This window comes from Sebastes umbrosus, chromosome 1 (genome assembly GCF_015220745.1).
Source record: "Sebastes umbrosus isolate fSebUmb1 chromosome 1, fSebUmb1.pri, whole genome shotgun sequence".
Taxonomy (NCBI): domain Eukaryota; kingdom Metazoa; phylum Chordata; class Actinopteri; order Perciformes; family Sebastidae; genus Sebastes; species Sebastes umbrosus.
Window position 1 is genome coordinate 37,880,698 of NC_051269.1, and position 10,634 is coordinate 37,891,331.

General features: G+C 39.0%; 1 protein-coding gene across 2 annotated transcripts; it reads left to right on the forward strand.

Annotated features, from left to right (window-relative positions):
• Positions 1 to 926: 926 nt before the first annotated feature.
• On the forward strand, positions 927 to 9,047 carry comtb (catechol-O-methyltransferase b). 2 transcript variants are annotated; one of them, XM_037769316.1, is made up of 6 exons: positions 927 to 1,086; positions 2,097 to 2,268; positions 6,708 to 6,825; positions 8,204 to 8,397; positions 8,505 to 8,636; positions 8,720 to 9,047. In XM_037769316.1, coding segments are annotated over exons 1-6 (798 nt in total). In that variant the 5' UTR covers positions 927 to 1,084; the 3' UTR covers positions 8,900 to 9,047. The 2 variants fall into 2 exon arrangements, with proteins under 2 accessions (XP_037625244.1, XP_037625336.1); XM_037769408.1 differs by lacking the exon at positions 927 to 1,086 and adding an exon at positions 1,414 to 1,566.
• Positions 9,048 to 10,634: the final 1,587 nt, after the last annotated feature.

Here is a 10,634-nt window from a genome sequence, read left to right on the forward strand (position 1 = left end):
TGATAGTTGAGAGCAGCTTGGTGCATTCCCCTCTTGGCCAATCAGGGTGTAACGACGCCCTTTCTGTAGGGCTTAAAAGAGGAGGGAAACTGCACACCCAGGGTCATTCTGATCTCTCCTTCACTCAATGCAACATGTGTTATCAGCTTTACCAGAAACTCTGGTCTGTTTTGGGCCCTTTTGGGATTCTGTGATCTTTGTGTTTTGTTTGTTGAGAGTGTTGACTCCTAGTTGGGGAAACAAGTTAAGTGCCAACCAATTAGGTTACCTGCACTGGGACGATTAGGTGCTATTTGTGCAACAGCTGGCTTGCCTTACAATAGCCTAACGCCTGCAGGCTGTATTTTTGTATTCTATTCATTTGTTGATTTTCAATGAAACCCTTTATACCCATTTCTTTTAGTGTATTTTATTTGGGAAAACTTTAAAGGAGGGTAAAAGGAAAAACACAAACCAATATTTCAGTTTCCTTAATTGTTTGTTAATATAGAGGCATTTGTTCATTATTGAAGAGGCATTTGTTCATTATTATTATTAAGAAGGCATTTTATTTTATATTATTATGTGGATGGGAACTGTTTTTCAGTCTTCTGACTGAACAACTAAAGTCTGGGGAACTCAGTACCGCCACAAACAGTCAAACGTATGGATTTGTTTTACGCGTCACAGTAAAGCAGACCCCGCTTTGAGAATCACTGTTCTAAGCTTACGAAAACCAGGTGATTTCAGGTGATTATACATTCATGAAAACATATTTATGAATATTATATTCCATTTCTGCTAATAAATACCCCGAAATGTCACACACTGTTCCTTTAAATGCCAAGCAAGAATTACCTCCTCCTTTTTTTTTTACAATCCCAGAGTGTCAGCGTGTGACCGTTGAGATTAAGTCTGTTGTGCATTTCTTGCATGCTGACATTCAGCAGAGCACCAAGAGGGGGATGGAAAGAAGAGGAGGGAGGAGTTAGCATATATCAAAATATTATATATATACGCAGTTCTGTCTGCTAGAAGACTGACAGATTTTCCTCTAGCAGCCAGAGGAGGTGAGAAGAGGACAGGGAGCGCCACCTGCCCACACATGTAAGTCTCATTTACACAGTTAGATTTTAATGAGAGAATATTTAAGAATGCATGAGGTGTTATCTTAATGCCTCACAAGTGTTTGTTCCTGTGCTGCTCAAGGGAGACCAGTCTGGTTTTAATTCCTGTGATACCTTTTCTTTTATCTGAAAACTTTTAATGATTTGCATAGAGATGGAATTTGTTAGATCATATGCACAGCATGCAATTTGGTATTGTGCAAATGTCTCTCTACACAATGATAAAAAGATGAGAAGTGTGTTTATCAAGCTGTGCCAGGACTATTCTGCTTTTCTGTTTCTGAATCTCTTGGTTGTGTGTACGTTAGGAGGAAGACAAAGTAAAGGTTAAATCCCCGGTGAGCTGCCTTTTGTGACACAGCTCTTAACCCCCAGCCAGTTGCCATGCAACTCAAACTCCAAATCACAAGGAATTACCTCAACCACCACTGGTCTTTCACAGTTGCATTATTAGTGCAAGGTAATTCTGTTTCCAGCCATGCTCTTCACTGCTTTCCCACAGAAGGAGCCCTTGTTTAGGATTCTGGCTGTGCTTTTTCTCCTCTTCTCCTTTTTTTGCTCTGTTCTTCCCAGTTCATCTGTGCTCGGGGAACACACTAATTGATTCTGTGAGTGGGAAAAGCTGCACACACAGGGCTGTGTTGTGTGCTTATTGCAGTTGATATTAAATGATATCCTACAGTGATAACACCACAGTGAGACGTGTGTTGGTGTGCAGCTTGGACCTGGCAGCAGCAGCAGCAGCAGCAGCAGCTGATAATGAAAACAGGAGCAGTAACAGTATTGTACTCTGTATAGTAAACACCCATCTCATTAGCCCGACACAAAGGCAGAGTGAGGGGAGATATGAGAGCTTTCATTTATCTCATGCAGATGTACAGTTATTGATAGTGTGTATGTGGTTCATTAATCACAGCCTCTCTCTCCATAAATGCAGCAACGTATGACCACGCTGAATTAATGTATATACGCTCTCTGTCTCGGCTGCAGGATGTGGCTGACTCTTCTTTACAGTTGCACCGGTGGAGCAGCTCTCCTGTACGCTCTGTACAGATGGGTGATCCCCACTGCTGTGCAGTATCACGGAGGACTGGCGCTGATGTGGCATGATGTCATTGTGGAGTGGATGCTGGACACGTTGACCCAGTCCACACGTCCTCAGGTGTGCCTTCAATTTACAGTATCAACACATTCTCATCCTCTTTGTCATGGCCCTTGGCATCACTTTATTTTTGGCATCAAAATCACTATAGTTGGCATCACTTTAGGATTAGGCAACAAAACCACTTAGTTAACGTTGGCGTCACTTTAGGATTAGGCAACAAAACCACCACCACTGACGCCATGGAAATGAGAACAGGCTGACATTATTCACCTCTTAGAAGAACAGCCCTAACCACCAGATTTAACTATTAAATGTGCATTATCTGTCGCTATAAGCACCATAGATGTGGGTCATTACGGACCTACTACGTTGTGAAAGTGCAACTTCAAAGCAACACATTTTAGCAAGTTGGAAAACTGAAAGAAATGTTTTGAACACAAACAAAACAGCTTCTTTAGGTTTAGGCAACAAACAACAAGGTGTTAGCATGCTAAGATTAGCTAATTAGCACTAAACACAAAGTAGGCTACAGCCAGGGCTGAGGAGAATCATTAGTTTTGCAGGAATTTAATCATAAACCAAAGGACAAATGAATACTTTGGCCTGATGGCGGGCTTTGTTCTTTGTGGACCATAAATGTACAAAATGTCATGGCAATCCGTCGAATAGGGGCGAACCGAGTGACCTCCATAGAGTCACGCCGCTAGAATGACTAAAAATGTATGTATGTGTTCTCTTGTGGCTTTTTTTGACCTCTTGTTGCACATTGAGGACGTTGTTGAACTTCATTCCATTTTCACAGTGATTTCTTTTGATAAAACAATACACGTCAGCAATAGATTTAACCTGAAACAATAGACCTTTCACTGTAACAGAGAGCCATTGTTAACAGTAACAGTGCTTTTCCTGCTATGATGAGCCAAAAACGCTTTCATCTATTCTCATTAACAGTGGCTGCTGAAGTAGCTGGTCAAAACCTGCAGTATATCTGTCTGTGAAACAGCACAGAGATTTATGGATTTCAGCAATAAAAAATGTCACAATGTTGGAGAGAAAAACTACAGACAATGGAAGCACAAAGTTTCCTGTGTAGATGTTACAACATTTATAATAGATGTGCTTTGCCTTAAACACATAGTATTACAAAATACTGATACATTAAAGGTGCTCCATACGATATCTAGAGCATTAATATAGCAGCAAACAATTATTAGCTATGTAAAGATATAGAGGACGAATGTCTACCTGAGCAGAGAATGAAGTCGCTCTCCCTCTGTGTGTGTTGTAATCCGAGCTACTTCTTGCTTTGTTGATGCCAGCTGCGCATGCTTTTAGTGCATGTGAGCGTGACTAGCTCACGGCCGCCGCTCTGCACTGCTCTCATACTGCGGTTACAGCTGATAACGTCGTCCCGACCGACGCGGAAATAAATATTCTTTATAGTATTCTTTTATATTTTTGTTTTATTTTTCCTATATTTATTAGGGCTGTCAAAGTTAACACGTTAACGCAAATTTGTTCTAACACCACTTGTTTCTTTAACGCATTAACGCAACTTGTGATTTTTAGGTTGTAGCTCAGTTTTAAAGCTAGAGTGAAGATACTGGCATCATATGAAACTATAAAACCTAAAGAATCCATTGGTACAAACCATGTCATACTAGCCTGTAGCGCGAAGGAGGCTAAATAACGCTCCAAACGTATGCAACATTTTGGTGAGGAAAAACTGACATGGCCATTTTCAAAGGGGTCCGTTGACCTCTGACTTCAAGATATGTGAATGTAAATGGGTTCTATGGGTACCCACGAGTCTCCCCTTTACAGACATGCCCACTTTATGATAATCACATGCAGTTTGGGGCAAATCATAGTCAAGTCAGCACACTGACACACTGACAGCTGTTGAGTTTGACATGTTATGATTTGAGCATATTTGTTATGCTAAATGCAGTACCTGTGAGGGTTTCTGGACAATATTTGTCATTGTTTTGTGTTGTTAATTGATTTCCAATAATAAATATATACACACATTTGCATAAAGTAGCATATTTTGTTGATAAGAGTATTAAATACTTGACAAATCTCTCTTTAAGGTACATTTTTAACAGATAAAACATGTGCGATTAAATTGTGATTTTTGTGATTGTGAATATTTTAATGGTTTGACAGCCCTAATATTTATTTCTCTACTTTTGCAGTACTTTTACTTTTATTTTAATGTTCTCTTACGATGCTTATTAAATGCACCAAACACCAAAGCAAATTCCTTGTATGTGAAAACATACTTGGCAGTAAACCAGGATCTGATTCTGATAAAGGAGAGCCAGATGATTCTTATTAACTACTTGACAATAAAGCCTTTCATATAATTACATCAGACCCAACAGTGGTTCCTGAGAGGAGTTCCTTTGTGCTGATTAATTAGGGCTGATGCTTCTTCATCTGTCCCTAATGAAAGCAAACACACTAAAAAAAGCCTTCCGGCCTTGTTGTGTTCTGATCACAACGTGTTCAATCTCTGCTTAGCAAATGAACAGATAACAACAGAACATTTGCAAACCTTAACTTCACATTTTATACAAAGAGTTTGCCATGAAATAGTTTAGGTCAGAGTTGAGAGCTGGAAAGTTGCTGGATTGAATCCCAGGAATAATTGGCAAACGATCAAAGCTTCTTTTAAAACACTCAGTCAAGGGGCCATACTGTTGTTAAAGGCACGGCACACCCACTCAGATGATCTCATTCTGGTGGATTAGACCTCTGCTCACAGTGTGGTTCCTGTGGTCAAACTCAGGCGATTGGGTGTCTCGTGGGCATGTAGGGACTGTAGACTTTGAGAGGGTCAAAGGTTCAACAAACAAAGGTCAGTATAACCTATAAAAGAAACAGTGAATCAGTAACAGGTTGACAAACAGACTCAAAACAACAACCTAGAAGGGCTTAAACTGTTTGATAACTCTGAGAAGGTGCTGCCTGTAAACTACATACAGGCAGCCTAATGAGGTGACGGGAGACAGCTGTGCAGGCAGGTAGCAGGTAACCATGGTGATCAGTTGATGGCAACCAGGAGTGCAAGAGAAGAAACATGCTGAAGAAAGACTTGTAAGAAAAGTAGATATATGTGCGTCTTATATTATATGCATATGTTCAGGATCTCCCTCCAACGCTACTCTAAAACTACTGACCTCTTGAAATATTGAGCATCACTATTGATCACTTCAAGTCTGCAGAGTTGACTCGCAGCAGCCTTTTTCTAATTTAATAACTAGACAATAACAAAAACACATATTCCTTTTTTTACTTTATTTTACTTTTCTTATTAGGCTTTGTCGATGCCTGCTATTTAACTTAAATACCAAAAAATATATACACGCCAAAGGTTCATTCAGAAATGCCTCTGTTCCAAGGTTATTATAGTAATCTAAGCAGTTAAAAATATTTTTGTAAACTGAAACTAAATAAAAACTGAAACTGAAACGATATTGCCTGGTTAAAAACTAATCAAAATAAAACAAAAAATGAGCGTAAATTAATTTCAGTTTTTGTTTTTTAGCTTCTGAAAAAAGAGACAGCATGAATATCCATCAACTCTCGTGACATTGAACCACAGAAATTGAACGGACTTGACCTTCCAGGAGACGGCACTGTGCTGCAGTTGCTTCACTAAAACATCACGAAGATTAAACATTAAACATTATGGCCATTTCTCTACAGTTCTCCAACCATATATTTTGTATGTATATGTAGCTTCATACTAAAACTAAAACTTTCTGAAAACTAAAACTAAACTAAAATTAAATCAAAAGTCAAAACTAAAATAAAATGAAAAATAATGTAAATTTCACAACTATTATAACCTTGCTCTGTACCTGTATGGACAAGAAAATAATTATCAATAAAACATGTAAAAAATTAATATAGCTAATGTTTTCAACACTTGATGAAATCAAATCAAAAAGATAAAGGGACGGGTCATCGGGCAGAGTTGTAAAGGGTAAAAATTAAGGCTTTACATGCAGTATTATTGCTCCTTAATGCTGTTCTGCTGCATCTTCTTGGGAAAATCCCTATAGACTCTTTTCACAGCAGCCATGTTGACATGTTATAACAGGATAAACACAGGTGTAATTGCTCAAATTAATTATGGTCCCCATCTATTTAGTGTGTCACAGCCGTTCCAGTGGGCCAGCATGCACAATACCAGTGCCTTAGTCCACCTAAATAAAACAGTGCCATAATTAATGTTATTAGTTTATTAATTACACCTGTGTTTACCCTGCAATTACATGTCAAAATAGCTGCTGTGAAAGGGGTCTATTAAAAGAATTTGAGGAACAAGAGGATAGACACCAACGAATGGGGCCTATCGCTTAAATGTGTGGTCACAACCTGGCAACCCAGAAGTTCTTTTATGTATGCTTATTAATCATCTAAAGAAAATTAATGAGTGAACATGCCCTATTGTAAAGTGTATTGTTTTGTTGTTCTCCCTGCAGCGTCTCCTGGGTGCAGTAAAGAAGAACGCCACTAGAGGGGACCCTCGTAGCGTGATCCAGGCCATCGATCAGTTCTGCAGAACTAAGGAGTGGGCCATGAATGTGGGGGATGAGAAAGGTACAGATTTCTAATGTGTGGACAATAATATACACAATATGGGGAGAAATTATGCCTGATCAGAAGTGTTTTCTGTTAGTTTTGGTTTTATAGGTCAGGTAGAGTTTTTCTTATATATTATTATTATTATTATTATTATTATTATTATTATTATTATATATCTAATATAATGACTTTATTCTCATTAAATTGCGACTTTATTCTAATAATATTCCAACTCTTTTCTCAAAATACTTTATTATCAACATCTCAGAGAACACAGATATGTGGGACATGTTTTGAATGTGGTAGTTTTGAACAGGAGCAGAAATCTTGCTGAAACACATATGAACTAAGTCCAGCAGTTTATAAATGAAAATTAAATAATGGGTCATTGAGGTGCCACATGCACATTTAAAGAGGTTACTACTCCTAACAAAAGACACAAAGGAGGATGGAAGAGTAAATCATGACTGCCTGAGAGCCTTACTGCATTACATCCCATTATATTTTCATATTTTGAATTTCCACCTGCACCTGAATTTTGTGTTTTCTTTTAAATAAATAAACACATTTCTACCATAAATGATGGAGAAAAAATTACCAGAATGCAGGAAATTAAATGTTTGACGCTCAGAATTTTCTGGGGGAGGACTCCTAGACCCCATACTTAATGTGTGTCCCCACCAGTGTTGACATGAAACCCATGCTCCTACATATTATAAAGAGACACACTCTGAATTTCAACAGTGAATAAAAGACACTAGGAGATATTGTGTTGGGGGGTCCTCCTCCAAGAAAATTTGAAGATTTTTGTCATAAAACTATGCAATTTTATATCACTTTGGACCATTATTATTACTAGTTAAGTGATTATTTTATTATTTACACATATCACAGCATTCGTCTAAACATTTCATTCTTTTGGAAGCCCTAAAAGAGCAGATCCAGAAAACTTTTAAATAATGTTTCATTAATTATATTTGTTCACAAATACAAAAAGTTGAGACGAACAGCTCACTAAATATTTTACAGATGTGAACATTGTATTGATAAATTACAGCACCCTCGTTCTCACCCCCACTCCACTCTAGATGCTCCCCACATAGTTATTATGTTCATACGGCTTATGAGGCGAGGCGCAAAAACGCTGGCGCTGTGCCGTCTGATTATGAATCTCCCAGAGAACCTGATATGGAAGAGGGCAGAAAAGAGTACCGGCAGCTTGTGAGAAGTTCCGGTGCGCAAGAAAAAGTCACAGTATGCTAAAGAGTAAAATGAAGAAGTGCTGGTACTGTGTACCCACGTCGAGCACTGATCATATGTGTGTTTCATGTGTAAAATCATTACATGACTCAGTTGAGTGTTTTTGGTGTCTTCTTTCTTTTTCTTGCCGCAGGCTGCATTCTTGACTCGGTGGTGTCTGAGGTGAACCCATCCACTGTGTTGGAGCTGGGGACCTACTGTGGCTACTCCACGGTGCGGATCGCCAGCCTGCTTCCCCCTCACGCCAAGCTCATCACTCTTGAATTCAACCCAGACTTTGCTGCGATTGCTCGTCAAGTCATCGCTTGGGCGGGATTAGAGGACAAGGTAAAGCCGGGTGTCTCTGCACAAACTGAAAAATAATCACTTACATAGTGTGCACAGGTCAGAAGCAGAGGTCAGAGGTCAGAAGACGGTGTGTTTCTTCTTTCTAGATCCAGTTAGTTGAAGGAGCGTCTGGTGACTGGATCCCTAAAATGAAGGAGCAGTTTGGGGTGAAAACATTTGATTTGGTTTTCCTGGATCACTGGAAGGATCGTTACCTTCCCGACACAAAGCTGATAGAGGCGAGTTTGTTGTGCTCATTTTATACCGATCAAACTCTTGATTTTTCCGCCATGATGCGTGATGCTCTTTGCTTTTTCACCAGGAGTGTGGCCTCCTCAGGAAAGGCAGCGTCCTGCTGGCCGACAACGTCATCTGCCCCGGGACTCCGGAGTACCTGGAGTTTGTCCGGAGCAGCCCGCGGTACAAGAGCCAGTACTTCAAATCTCACCTGGAGTACACCAAAGTGGAGGATGGCTTGGAGAAGTCTGTCTTCTTGGGGTAGTTTTTAACAAAAAAAAGTGTCTTGTTTTTCACCGGTACTAGTCAACCTCAGACCTCTACTGTCTTGGGTTCACTGAGCAGAAGTTTAATCTGTTTTTCTAATATGTAATAGAGGCTATTAACTTGAAATTAAAAGTAAGGTGAAGGAATTTGTATTGTGTGCCTTATTACATCACACAATAGTGATGTGCAAAGTAGATCTTTTCAGTGTGCTGAATCACTAGAATCAGTTCAGCAAAAAGATCTGTTCGAAAGATTCGTTCACCGAATCGTTCAGTGGTTGACCGGAGCTCTGACTGCACCGCACGTAGTCCCACTCACTAACCTGAAACACGACTGAATGTTCAGTTCAGGTCGCTAACTAGTGAACTGAGAACGTAGAACTTAGTTGGATAAAAATACCGTTTGCAAATAAAAGATGAATGAAACTAAATGTCAGGTTTTTAAATATTTATTATACTGAAATGAAAACAAGAAATGATAAAAGCAGGAAATATAAATAACAGTGCAGATTAGGGCTGTCAAAGTTAATGCATTAACGCAAATTCTCAAATTTATTTAGCGCATTAACGCAACTTGTGATTTTTAGGTCATAGCGTTTTAAAGCTAGAATGAAGATGCTGGCAACATATACAACTAGAAAACCTAAAGAATCAATTGGTACCAATCATGTCATACTAGCTTGTCGTGAAGGAGGTTAAATAACGCTCCAAACTTACACTAAATTTTGGCGAGGAAAAACTATCATGGCCATTTTCAAAGGGGTCCCTTGACCTCTGACCTCAAGATATGTGTGAATGTAAATGGGTTCTATGAGTACCCACGAGTCTTTCCAATAATAAATATATACATACATTTGCATAAAGCAAGCATATGTGTCTACTCCCATGTTGATAAGAGTATTAAATACTTGACAAATCTCCCTTTAACATCTTGAACAGATAAAAAATATGTGATTAATCGCGATTAAATATTTTAATCGATTGACAGCCCTAGAGCAAAAGAAAATAAATATGGACTACAACTGAAGTTCAAAAAAAAATATTCAATCAAGGGCATTATTGACAAAATTTAATACAAATAGAAATGATTAACAATACTGTACATTTAAAAATGAAATCAAGAAGAAAATATGAACTTAAATGTGCGATCAAAAACAAAATAAATAGCTAACTGTAGTGCAAAAAACAAATATTCAATCAAGAGCATAATTGACAAGATTCAATTAGAGAAATGAATGAATCGTTTCAGGAAGTGATTCGGTTCAGTTCGTTCTCTTGATTGAATTGTTGGCAAATCACTACCACGCGATGGGAGTCTCAGTACTTGATGCATCTTTATTGTAACAGTAGGCGGCAGTAGTGATACTCTGCTCAAGCATCTAATTGACAGATGATGAGCTGCAAACTGATCTGGGGGGCTGCTTTTCCCTGAGCATCAACTCAAATCAATAATAAATCTAATCCAGCTGCATTCTGTGGTGCAGAAATGTATTTTTCTGTTCTGATAGTCTCTACCATTGTTCTCCTGTTGACAGGTGTGTGAGGAGAGAGTGTGTGTAGTGGCATGTTACTGTGTGTGTGTGTGTGTGTGTGTGAATCAAATCGCTGCTCATCTAATCTCTCAAAGTGAGCTCCATCATGCTGGGGGGGTGGGGTGGGGAGGGGAGGGGAAGGGGAAGGGTGGGGGTTTCCTGCATTTGGTTCAGCTGTATGAAAAAAAAAAAGAAGTGGGCC